Source organism: Chiloscyllium punctatum, chromosome 15, assembly GCF_047496795.1.
Source record: "Chiloscyllium punctatum isolate Juve2018m chromosome 15, sChiPun1.3, whole genome shotgun sequence".
Classification (NCBI taxonomy): Eukaryota; Metazoa; Chordata; class Chondrichthyes; order Orectolobiformes; family Hemiscylliidae; genus Chiloscyllium; species Chiloscyllium punctatum.
The window spans coordinates 58,278,111-58,291,558 of NC_092753.1; the positions used below are offsets into that span (position 1 = coordinate 58,278,111).

A 13,448-nucleotide genomic window follows, 5' to 3' on the forward strand; every position below is an offset into this window, starting at 1 on the left:
ATGGTATAATTTGAATTCAACAGAAGTTGAGAATAAAAAGCCAGCCCGATGTCATCTGTGTAACCACTGTTGATAGTTGTTAAAAACTCATTTGGCTTATTTCAGGGAAGGGAATCTACCATCACTACCTGGTCTGTCCTACATGCAACTCCAGGTCTACAGTAATATGGTTGACTCTTAATTGCTGTCTCGGCAGTTAGGGATGCACAATAAATGCAGACCTAGCCAGTGACACCAATATTTCCATGAATTAATTAAACTTGCTTCAACTGAAGGCAGTATAATAGGATTTTAAAAAACCTGCAAGTTAATACTATATTTCAAAAAGTAATTCTGCAATGGTCCTCTGTGCATAATTTCAGCAAAAGTCACTTTATTCTCATGTTATCTGCAAGTTGTAACACTAAACAATGACAAGTACTGGGGCAATATTTAAAAACCCGTTCACAACATAACTTATATGTCAATTTTAAAAAATGCAATTTTGGCTAGGTTGAATAAACATCTTAACATTTTTAAAATTTGGTCACTGGACATGGGCATTGTTGGCAAGCTAGTTTGTATTGGCCATCCCTAGTTGCGCTTGAGAAGGTGGTAGTGAGCTGCCTTCATTGTGGACCCACAATGCCCTCATTTTGACCAAGCAACAATGAAGGAACAGTAATATATTTCCAAGTCAGAAAGTAAAAATATGTAGATGTAAAATTACACTCTCCAATTCTTTCCATCATGGAATATTTTGTAGTTTAAAATTCAATTCCAAAAATTTAAAAATAAAATTGCCTACTGTATCAAATCACTTGCCTTAAAAAAAAGAACAGTCCAGGCCCTTCGGCCCTTGATGCTGTTGGCGGGGGGGAGACACGTTTCATACAGAGGATGGTGCGTGTATGGAATGAGCTGCCAGAGGAAGTGGTAGAGGCTCGTACAATGACAACATTTAAAAGGCATCTGGATGGGTATATGAATAGGAAGGGTTTAGAGGGATATGGGCAGAGTGCTGGCAAATGGGACTAGATTAGGTTCGGGTATCTGGTCGGCATGGATGAGTTGGACCAAATGGTCTGTTTCTGTGCTGTACATCTCTATGAATGAGGTTAAATTTAGAAAGGATCCCTCCTTTAGTGCACATCTTTTCCCAAACATATCTATGTTTTCAAAGAAGCTAAATTAGTGTGTTCTTGAGTTAAAGAATTAGTCGATTAACTAATAAGATACAGGAAAGGATATTGAAATATGATACATACACAGGTTAGAAATTAGAGGTGAGTCCACGAGTCAAAGAGATTATCAGTCTTTGCCTGTCCATACATATAGATTGTGAAATGCTGCAACAATTAAAGGTAGATGATTCCAATGGTGCTGACTTTAGCAGTAGAACAGTTGATTGGAGATACTTGGTTCTGAAGTTAGTTGAAATATTTTGTCCACTTTCCTTCAAGACTAGTTTTGCTGACAACATCTTTAGAACATCCTTTCTTTTGTATTCATGGAAGAATAAATTGCAATGGTGTCTTTCAACCAGAACTGCCTTTCTTCACCTCATATGATATGGACTAAATGCCAGTAAATGGGACTATTTTAGTTTGGGAAACCTGGTTGAAATGGACTAGTTGGACTGAAAAGTCTGTTTCTGTGCTGTATATGAGAATGTTTGCACTCTGGATCATAACCGACAGATCACATTTTTTGAATGCACCTCCCTTTTAAGTGTTGCTGTTTGAAGTTCTCTTGACACTCTTCAGATGCAACATTCCATAGCCACAAGATTCCAGCCTGCCACTGATGTTGTATAGCCTTCCATCTTGTGGCTCGTATGTCTTACTTTCATAAAAACATTTTTTCTTCTTAAATGTTAAATATATCTGTTGTAATTCATGGTTATAATACATAAGCATGACACTGATTGCTCTAAAAAATTCAAAATAATTTTCTTCTTCTGTAAAATGATAAAGGGAATAAACACTGTTGAGGTTTGTCTTCACAAATGTCAAACTGAAGATGACCTCAATGTCCACGTTTGACTCTCAGCTCGTGAATTCTCTTCCATCACCACCTGAAAGTGCTACCTTGTGTTAGTGTTGGCTTTGAGTGTCAAAATCTCTCTGTCGTGTCTTCTGATCCACAGATCTAATCTTTTGTTCCTTTCTCAGACCGGTTAAAATAACTTTAGCATGATCACTGCTGCAACAAATTAATTCACTATAAACCAGAAACCAAAGAAGTTGAGACTTTCAGATATGTATGACATAGGTGGCATTTTGGGGAGTTCATTTGTTTGATGCAATTCTAGTTCATTTTTTTTTAAATGAGGGAAGATGATGGCGTGGTGGCAAATGACATGGAATAGTAACCTAGAGACCCAGGTTCATGCTCAGGAGATGGGTTCAAATTCTATACTTAATAAATCTAGAATTGAAAACTAATCTCAGTAATGGAGGTCACAAAACTATAATTGATTATTACAAAAAACCCATTTAGTTCACCTATCTGCCAAACTTATTCAATCTGGCCAACTTAACTTCCGGTCCACAGCAACATAGTTGACTCCTTGCTGCCTTCTCCAATAACCAAGCAAGCTCAATGGCAATTAGAGTTAACCAAATAAAATGCCAACCTTGCCAGAGACACATCCGAAAAAGGAAAGTGTTCCAGTTCTTTTGGTCTAATAAAAGTCCACAAATAGTAAATGCCATAAAACGGCTGGACCATCAACTTGGCAAAAGCAACACAGTTAGCTCATTTCTTTTTCACCAGGTAAGGATGGTAGATGCAAATTAGTTGTTAATCTCATCATTGTGGCTTATACCAGCATTTGGTAATAAAGTATTCCAGCATCACTAACAGTTACAGTTCTTCTGTGGAGGTAGTCTTTCATTCTCCATCTTATTCAGTATCGGCTGAAGCGGTTACATACATTGTACCATTAGGATCCAACAGCTTTCTCAGCGCATTCATCAATATTCTTAGGTTCACCTGTAAACAAATAAAGGACAGTATTCTACACAAAATGCAGCAACTCTCGAAGATTTTGTAGATTTAACTTTTCTCAAAATGGTGACCACAACCAATAGACTGTTTGAGGACCACAAATGCAATGGAGCACAAACTTCACAGGAAGATTAATTAGTGATTCCCTATGGGCCACGTAAGGGTTATCACACACGTCTTTTAGCAAATAGGCAGAGATCCAACATGCTGGAGTTGAACAGTATAGTTAAGTAAATGATGCACATGGATGCATCAAACACTGATGAATCCTAGAAATGAATATCTAAAATCATTTCATTTCTCTGACTACAATACATAATATCCATAAGTCCAAATTATAACAAAGCAGAAACCTTACCATACTCAACTGTATTGGATAGCCTATGAAACATCTCCTATCGAATATGAAATTGTATTTTATTTCATGATCTACTTAGCAGCCTTCGAAGAGCTGGAAGAACTGTGGAAGAGGGCTGGACTTTTTGCCTCCTAGAGCGTCAGTCTGCCCTTGTATTTTCCTAAAATCCGTGACCACCAGTAATGGTATTCGGCGATTAACCGGCATAAGATTCGAATGTTATAGGGGTGGCACAGTGGCTCAGTGGTTAGCGCTACTGCCTCACAGCACCAGGGTCCCAGGTTCGATTCCAGCCTCAGACGACTATTTGTGTGGAGTTTGCACATTCTCCCAGTGTCTGCGTGGGTTTTCTCCATGTGCTCCAGTTTCCTCCCACAGTCCAAAGATGTGCAGGTTAGGTGAATTGGCCATACTAAATTGCCCATAGTGTTAGGTGCATTAGTCAGAGGGAATTGGGTCTGGGTGAGTTAGTCTTTGGAGGGTCAGTGTGGACTGGTTGGGCTGAAGGGCCTGTCTCCACACTGTAGGGAATCTAATCTAATCCTTCAAGGTCGCTAGGCCTTACTATTTGTCAGCAAATTACAGGGTAATGTGAATACAGCTATATCAAACAGATTGCAGAGGTTCACGAGGCAGAACACAGTCATCTATTTAAGGAAAATTAGGGATTAGCCTTGGCACAGACATCTGTATTTCATGAACAGATTAAAGTTAGGATAGAAGCAGAATTCGGGACAACAGATAGATCAGAAGGATGGATGAATGGGGATGTGACTGAATACAATCAAGTGTGATATGATGGAGAACAATGGAGAGGTATTAACATCTAAATGGTACTAGTTTTAAGGAGTTCAAAGGTAGACTGCTTTGAGTAGGGTTAGGGAAGGCGGAAATAGTCACAAAACTTTAAGATACAGGGCAATTGATAACAGGGTAAATAAGGGCATTGAATACCAAAACAAGAAACTTGTGCTAAATCTTCAAAACTGGTTTGGTTTCAGGTGAAGTGCTGGGTAGAATTCAGAGAACCACAATTCTAGAAGGTTGGCCAGGAGTGAGAAAGGGGACAGAGAAGATTTGGAGATAGGGAGGACTGTAGGTGCTGGGAAGTCAGAATTGGTAAAATGTGGAGCTGGAAAAGGAACAGTAGGTCAAGCAGCATCAGAGCAGCATGAGAGTTGACATTTCAGGAAGGACCCTTCATCAGAGAGAATTTGCCAAGACACCAATGATGCGGTCAAGATTGAATGAGCTGATGTCATTCCCGACAAAAACAGACCGAAAAGAGGCATTAAAAGGTCTCCATACAGTGGGTATGGAGGAAGTTATCATTTTTTTGAAGAGAGGGGAAATGAGGAGAATTTCCTTTCACAATGAGAGTTATGTTGCTGGAATGTACTACAAGAAGAGGTGATGGAATCAGATCTTGTGGGCGCTTTCTAAAGGCAGCTGAACATATATTTCAAGGGATCTAATTTTCAGTGGGAAAAGAGCTGTGGTTTGTATCTAAATTTGACAGCTCTTTCAAAGAGCCAGCACAGGTTGAATGGGCCAAATGGCTTGTGTCTTGGCTTTCTTTTTCCTCCCAGAACCTCAGTCTGTCCTTGCATTTTCCTAATTTCCATGTCTACCAGCAATGGTATTCGGTGATTAACCAGCATAACATTGAATTTTATCGGGAGGAGTGGTTGATTTTGTATCAGCTTTTCTCCATTTCAGAAATGTATTCTCAGTGGACATCACACAAACACATCTTTGAAAAGAAATACAGAAGCTCTTTCAGAAATGCTTGAAGACTTACCCTACCCTTACTTACAGATACAGCTGGGCATAGTCCAGTATTTTCAGAAGATAATTGAGAAAGACACCAACAACAAACAATTACTCAGTAACTTCTGTAATATATTCACTTTGTGTGGAGGGACTTTCAACTGTCGGTGCTTCTCGATTTTCTAAGCAAATAGAATCAAACACATGCCACAAACAGAAGATAGGAAGATGATTTAACATTACTGAGGATAGCTGTAGGTTGTTACCTTGCGAGGACTCTTCACAATTATTTTGCAGACCTGATGCTCTCTCTTCTGACTCATTGTTACCTAAGGAAAAAAAAAGATTTGCATCAAAACTGTGTCATGTCAATTACAAATAAATACTAGAAAGTTGAAACAATCAGAAAGCTAAACTTGCATGTAATCCGAAAATGTCATTATAAAATCCCAAAATTGTGCATATACAAGTAATCTTGGGTTTCCCATCATCAGGTAATCTTGGTCATGTAGTGTGATAATTTATCATGAATGACTGATGACAGTGAAACACTTAACATCTGAAGTGGAGAAATGTTGATACAGAATCAACCCCTTCTCCCTATAACATTCAATCTTATTCGGTTAATCACCAAATACCATTGCTGGTAGTCATGGATTTTAAGTCCAGAACTAGAGGGCATCGGTTTAGGGGGAGAGGGGAAAGACATAAAAGAGACCTAAGGGGCAACTTTTTCACACAGAGGGTGGTACATGTATGGAATGAGCTGCCAGAGGATGTGGTGGTGGAGGCTAGTACAATTGCAACATTTAAGAGGCATTTGGCTAGGTATATGAATAGGAAGGGTTTGGAGGGTTATGGGCCGGGTTCTGGCAGGTGAGACTAGATTGGGTTGGGATATCTGGTTGGCATGGAAGGGTTGGATCAAAGGGTCTGTTTCCATGCTGTACATCCCTATGACAGACTGATGCTCCAGGGGAGAAAAAAAAAACAGCCCTCTTCAACAGTTCTTCCAGCTCTTAGAAGGCTGCTAAATAGATCATGGAATAAAATAGAATTTCATATTTAATAGGAGATCTTTCACAAGATATTCAATGTTTATTACATCAATATAGTTTAATATGGTAAGGTTTTTGCTTTGTTATAATTTGGACTTATGAATATGATGTATTGTAGTCAGAAAAATGAAATGATTTAGCTGTTTACTTCTAGGATTCATCAGTGCTTGATGCATCCATGTGCATCATTACAGAGAAACTTTGATTATCCAAAGGACACAGGAGGGGAGTATTTTCTTCAGTTAATCAAATGCCAGATAACATAATTAGCCATGCATTGGGACCTTGTGACCTTGCTCAGATCATCCGAAATTTGGTTGATCAAATGTTGGAATATCAAGGTTCCTCTGTACTTAACTGTACTGTTCAACTCCAGCACGCCTGTTTGCTAAAGGATATGTGAGAGAACCCCTACAAGGCCAATGGGGAAATCACTAATTAATCTCCCTGTGGAGTTCATCGAATAGGAGTTCTCCAGGTAATAGGCAATCGTCTGACCAGCTGGGGTTCCCGACCCCAGACTGGGAAGGCCACGTTCAAGTCCTACCTGTTCTAGAGGTGTGTAATAAAGTCTCTGAAACAGGTTGATGAGAAAAATAAGTAAGTTAAGATAAAAAAGAAGTCTTTACAAATTATGGATTAAACAACAAACCCAAAGGGCCCTTGTGGTACAACGGTAGTAACACTACCTCTGAACAGGTTGATTGGATACTAAAAGCTTCGTCATAATGCTAGTTTTTAAAATGAGTTTAAAGCAGGATAGGGAGACATAGACAATTAGAAAAGGAATATAGCAGCTATTAGAGGAAAGGGTTTAGGAAGGTATAGTTTTTGACTGCTAAAAGCATGACAATAAATAGAACAAAAAATAAGAGATATTCCCGAGCACAGACCTCAAAGGAAACAGGAATCTCAGGTAGAGATTACTAGAGAGTAATCTCTAGAGAGATTACTAGAGACTACCTGCAGAGGTAGAGATTACTAGAGATAGGGATGGATGAAGCCAAGGGGTGACAAAGGTGAAAACAAGAATCAGAATTTAAAATTGACAGATTAATTAACAGCAAAGAGATGGGTGACTGGGACTTGCTGTAAATTAGGCAGCAAACCTTTGGGCAGCCTCACCTTTGCAGAAGCTAGAATCTGGAATTCTGGTTAGAAACACTTGAATAGTCACATCTGGAAATAATGAAGGGATAGATAAGGGTTGCAGTAAAAGCAGAGTTGCACAGTGTTACAGAGACAGATACAAGTACTGTTGGAGATGACACAGATGTGGTGAGAAGCTCAACTCAGAATCAACATGACACCAAGGTTACAAACTGTCAGCTCCAGACAGTTACCAGACAGAAGGATGGAGTTGGTGGCCAGGGAATGATGACAATTGCAGGGGCTGGACTGATGACTTCAGTTTTCTGAGTATTTACATGGAGGAAATTTCTAATCTTACGGGACTAGATGTCAAACAAGTAGTTTGACAGTATAGCAACAACATAGGGACGGACAGATGTTGGTGACATCAAACAGTGTCATCAGCATACTTGTGAAACTGACGCTATGTTTTCAGATAACACAGCTAAGGACCAGAATGTAGATAAGAAAATGGAACGCAAACACAAGACAAGGAACGTAACTATAGGAAAACTTTATTACACCTCTATCTGGCCTTGGCAACCTCGGGCTAATAAGCGCTACTTAAATAGAGAAAGACTGCAGAACTCTAGAGAAATGAGGGATTTGCACGTTTTTGTCCATGAATCATAAAAAGCTAGCAATCAAGATCAGTGGGTAATAGGGAAACCAAATGGAATATTGGCCTTTATTTCAAAGGGAATGGAGTAGAGAGTAGGGAGGTTTTGCTAAACTATATAAGACTAGTTAGACTGCAGCTGGAATACTGTGAACAGGTTGGGTCCCTTATCTAAGGAAATATATATCTGCATTGGAGGCAGTCCAAAGGGTTCACCACATGAATATCAAGTATCGAAGGACACCCTAATGAGGACAGGTTGAGTAGATTATGCCTGTACTTGTTGAAATGTAGAAGAATGAGAGATAACCTTACTGAAACATACAAGACCTTTTGGGGACTTGACAGGGTAGACGTGTAAAGATTGTTTCCAATTTTAGGAGAGTCTAGAACAAAAGGTTATAATCTCAGAATAAGAGGTTGCATATTTTTGGCTGGGCCTTCAAATGGATTCAAGGCGAAGATAGATTTTTAATCAGGAAGGGAATCAAGCGTTATGGGAAAAAGGCAGGAAAGTGGAGTTTAGGTTTATTAGATCAGTCACAATTTAACTGAATGGCAGAGCAGACTCAATTTGCTAAATGCCAAACTTTTGCTCCTACATCTTATGGTCTTAATAAAGCCAGAGAAAAATAAAGGCTAAGAATCCCTATTCAGACAGATGTTGGAGAACTGTGTTCTGGCTCAAGCTGGCACCCTCAAAGTTCCAAGGTGCCAAAACAAGTAGTACAATTTGTTTTTGACTCAGTGGCAGCAATCATTTGCTTTGGTGGAAAATTGCATGTTCAAGCTCCATCCTGAAACACATGCAAACTATTCAGGTACAGTATTGCACTGAAGGGCAAGCCCTACTCTGTTAGACTGACGTCTTTTCACTGTGAGACTACATGATTCAAAGGATTGTATGGCACTGTTTCAAGAGCCTGGAGCTGTTTTTGAAATCCTGACCAACCTTTTTCCTAAACCAGACAATCTAACAAACAAAAAATTATTTTGTTGCTCTTTGTGGGACTTTGCGATGTACAAATTAAAAAAATGTAAGGAACATAATTTCAAAGTCAAGAATGGTATAAAATATGACGACATAGTAATTAGTTAGCAGGTGTACTATGGCGGCAATTTGTACCATGAACACGATGTACTGCAGGAACCTGCAAAAGCTCCTCAACAGCACCTTCCAAATTTTTTCCCACTTAAAGTAAATGATGCATATGCGTGCATCAAACCCTGATGAATCCTAGAAACAAATAGCTAAATTATTTCATTTTTCTGACTACAATACTTATCCATAAGTCTAAATTATAACTGAAACCAAAAATCTTACCTTATGAAACTATATTTATGTTACAGACTTTGGATATCTTATCAGATTCCTATTGAACAAGACTGAATGAGCTGATGCTACTCGTGACAAAAACAGATAAGATTGAGGGAAGAGAGACCTAATAGAAGCATTAAAAGATCTCCATACAGTGAGTACGGAGAAACTTTCCATTTTTTGAAAAGAATGATGGAGGAAATGAGAGAATTTCCTCTCACAATGAGAGTTATGTTGCTGGAATGTACTACAAGAAGAGGTGATGGTACCAGATCTTGTGGGATCTTTCTAAAGGCAGCTGAATATATATTTCAAGGGAACTCATTTTCAGTGGGAAAAGAGCTGTGGTTTGTATCTAAATTTGACAGCTCTTTCAAGGAGCCAGCACAGGTTGAATGGGCCAAATGGCTTCTGTCCTGTAACTTTCCCTGTACTAGATAGATTTTAGATTACTTACAGTATTGAAATAGGCCCTTTGGCCCAACAAGTCCATACTGACCCTCTGAAGAGTAACCCACCCAGACCCATTCCCCTACCCAACATTAACCCCCAACACTATGGGCAATTTAGCATGGCCAATTCACCTAGCCTGCACATCTTTGGATTGTGGGAGGAAACCTGAGCACCCGGAGGAAACCCATGCAGACACAGGGAGAATGTGCAAACTACACACAGACACAGTCGCCAGAGGTGGGAATCGAACCCAGGTCTCTGGTGCAGTGAGGCGGCAGTGCTAACCACTGAGCCACTGTGCTACACTCCATCCAAACACATCTTTGAGAAGAAGTACAGGAATTCTTTCAGAAGTGCCTGGAGTCTTACCTTACCGATCCTTACAGAGATAGCTCGGCGTAGTCCAGTATTTGAGAAGATAATTGAGAAAGTAACCTTCAACAATTACTTCATAAGGTCTGTAATATACTCACTTTTTGAGGGTGCAGTTACAGCTGACGACTCTCCTCGATTTTCTAAGCACACAGAACCAAAAATATATGTCATAAACTGAAGACAGGAAGATTATTTAATATTACTGAGGATAGCTGTAGGTTGTTACCTTGCAGCACTTTGTTATACTCCTGATGTAGTGCTTGGTTTTCTGTCTTACTCTTGCCTAAGAACAAAAATCAGATTTGGATCAAAACCGTTTCCTGTCCATTACAAAGAAATAGTAGAAACTTGGAAGAATTCGAAAGCTAAACTTATGTGAACTCTGAAAACTTCAATATAAAATCCCAATGTTTTCCATCATCAGGTAATTTTGGTCATAGTGTGTGATAATATATATGACTGATGACAGTGAAACATTTCACTTCTGAAATGGAGAAAACCTGACACAGAATCCATCCCTCCTCAGTTTAACAGGCAATCTTATGTCAGCTAATCATTAAAATCATTGCTGGCAGCCATGGAATTTAGGAATATAAGAGGACAGACTGAGCCTTTAGGGGAGGGGAAAAAAACAGTTCTCTTCCACAGGATTTTTTTCCCCCAATGTTTCAGTTTTTATGAAGTTGCTAAATAGATTGTAGAATAATGTATAATTTCACATTTGACAGGAGTCTTATCCAATGTCCGGAACATAAATATAATTTCATAGGTTTACATTTTTCCTTCAGTTATAATTTTGGATTTATGGATATGATTTGCACTGAGAAATAATGGAATGATTTAGCTGTCCATTTCTGTGATGATGCATCACATTTACTTGACTGTACTGTTCAACTCCAGCATGTCAGATCACTGCCTGTTTGCTAAAAGATGCATGTGATTTCCCATGGGTCATTTAGGGGCTATCAATAACTATTCTCCCTGTGGAGCTCATAGGGTATATGAGTTCCCTTGGTAACTGCCTAGCTGGAACTACCTACCTGCTCCAGAGGGGTTAACAATATCTCTGACAGGTTGATTGGAAAAATAGGTTAAATAAATAAAACTTTTCCTTCAAAAATAGGGGGAAAAAAAACACACTCAAAGGGCCCTTGTTGCAAAATGATAGTATCCCTACCTCTGAACCAGAAAGTCTGGATTTACGTCCTACTTGCTCCAGAGGTGTGTGATAACATCTCTGGACAGATTGATTAAACAGTGAAAAAAAAAGCAGACTCACCATCTCTCCCTCACCTTTGATGGTTTGCATTGCCCTTAACAGGCTTTACACATAAATTATTTGATTGAAAACATGGATGATTTACAGCTGGTGGTTAATAGTGAGGGAAATATACCAATGTGATTTAGTGAGGAGGAAAAATAATTCAGTTATGTACAATAACACTTTTGGATAAACAAGAGATAAAGCAGATCGAGGGAGGAGTCTACAGAACGGTCAGCCCTGGGCTGGGACTAGCCTTTGTATGCCATGAGTGTTGAATCAATTTTGGTGTTCACCAATAAATGGTGTTCCTTTCCAGTCAGGCTTCCTGAGTTATTACAGTTTGTTCATTCATCTTGAAACAATGGGTTGATAATTATAATTCTATGAATGTTTGTAACAATATATAGGTTTTCAGGGTCTTTATCATAATAACCGGTGATGAAAACCATTTTTTTGTGCATTTGACTGTTCCAAAGAAAGTATCAGTCACCTCCAATATTGCCTAGAAACAAGGATGGGCTTTGTTGCAAGGTTTTCAATCATTTACTCAAAACGTCAGGCTGTCAGAAAGTGCGACAGATGGAGAGGTAGAGTCAGGATCCACGTTAAGCAGTGCTACTAAAAAGGCCATTAGTTCAGCGTACTTGTTAAGGAGGAAGTTCCAACAGCAGCTGGACAAAACTGTGCAGCTAGCTTGAGAGAGTAATTCTAAAAACCAGTGGGTTCAGCTAAATTCTGGAGTTATTGGATTCTCTTACAAAGCACCTTTATGATTAGATGATTCAAATAAACATTCTTTAGCAATTTGTAAACGAGAATCATTGATAGTCAAGACCGATATAAACACTTATGTCCAAAGGATCTCTCTTTAAATATTTATGCCATGCTTAAGTCAAATCATTTAACAGTAAATGTTTTTCCGGTGCATTTCTATTCTCAACAACAGTTTAGTGATTATTATTGGACGAACAATCTAGAAACCTGAACTAGGGAATCAGAGACATAGGTTTAAGTCCTACCATGCCAGTTGGGACAGTTTAAATTTAATTAAATAAATAAATCTGTAACATGAATAGCGATTAAAAACAAAAACACAACCAAATGGTCCTGAAAAAAGTGCATACATTAGAGAAGGAACTTGTTGCCTTAATTTAATCTGAACAACAACATGCTACTCTGGTTCATTCTCAACTATCTTCCAAATGGCCATGAAAGGCATTCAGTTGTTGCTCACTTCCACCTCATCAAGCCTAACTAGAAATGGGCAAGAAAAGCAATAATCGGACATTGTCTGGATGGAGTGGGGTATTGGTATTACTCAGCGTTTAGGCTGTGTGTGAGAGCAGTGAGGAGGAATGGGCGAAGAGTACTTAGAAGTACCTTCAATTTTATTTTAGGAGGAACCTTCCTGTTCCATGATTCCACATTCAGTAAGTATCTTTAGGAAATTTTCATTTCTGAAGATTTTATTTTAAGCTGCATATAGACCTATTTCTCCTGAACAAAGGAGAGGCTGACTGTCTTGAGGAAAACTAATATTGCAGAGGAGACTTGAACAGACGCAAGTTGGTTTATTTACTTTGGTTAAAAAGGAGTGAGCAACATCTCTGCCTGGACATTGAGAAGCTCAATTCCTGTTTTATTCACAAAACAGGAATTGAGCTTCTCTGTGTTGTCTTAAGAAAGAACCTACTTAGTAGATTTCATATATTATACAAATTATAGGCAGGGGAACTTGTCTGGTACCCTAGCCATCATTTATTCCTCAATCAGCATTTTGCAATATGTGGTATTTGGCTGCTAAATGTGGGACTTGCTGTATGCAAATTGATGCCATGTTTCCCTAATATTACAACAATAACTATACTGCAACAGATGATTGTGAGGAATACAAGGTTTCAGTTGATTCCACAACACATAATTGAAAAGCCCCACAATTCTTTCATAAGAACTTTATATTTAAATTCTAATTCCACACTTCAGAGTATCTGATTCAGGCTTTTCCATAAGATAATCTCAAAAGAAAGGTGATAGCAATTACCGAGAGGAAGCAATAATCCATTCTGGACTGTTTTGGTATGCAATTTATTTTTAAAAAACAGCTATTAAAT

General features: G+C 38.7%; 1 protein-coding gene across 1 annotated transcript in view; it reads right to left on the reverse strand.

Annotated features, from left to right (window-relative positions):
- Positions 1–353: 353 nt before the first annotated feature.
- LOC140486285 (lymphocyte function-associated antigen 3-like) overlaps positions 354–13,448 on the reverse strand; it is a 44,942-nt gene continuing 31,847 nt past the window's right edge. The window contains exons 5-8 of the mRNA XM_072585212.1: positions 10,300–10,356; positions 10,172–10,213; positions 5,386–5,448; positions 354–2,976 (exon numbers count right to left, since the gene is read on the reverse strand). Of these exons, the coding sequence (XP_072441313.1) occupies positions 2,927–2,976; positions 5,386–5,448; positions 10,172–10,213; positions 10,300–10,356 (212 nt within the window). The 3' untranslated portion in view covers positions 354–2,926. The remainder of the gene's footprint in view (positions 2,977–5,385; positions 5,449–10,171; positions 10,214–10,299; positions 10,357–13,448) is intronic.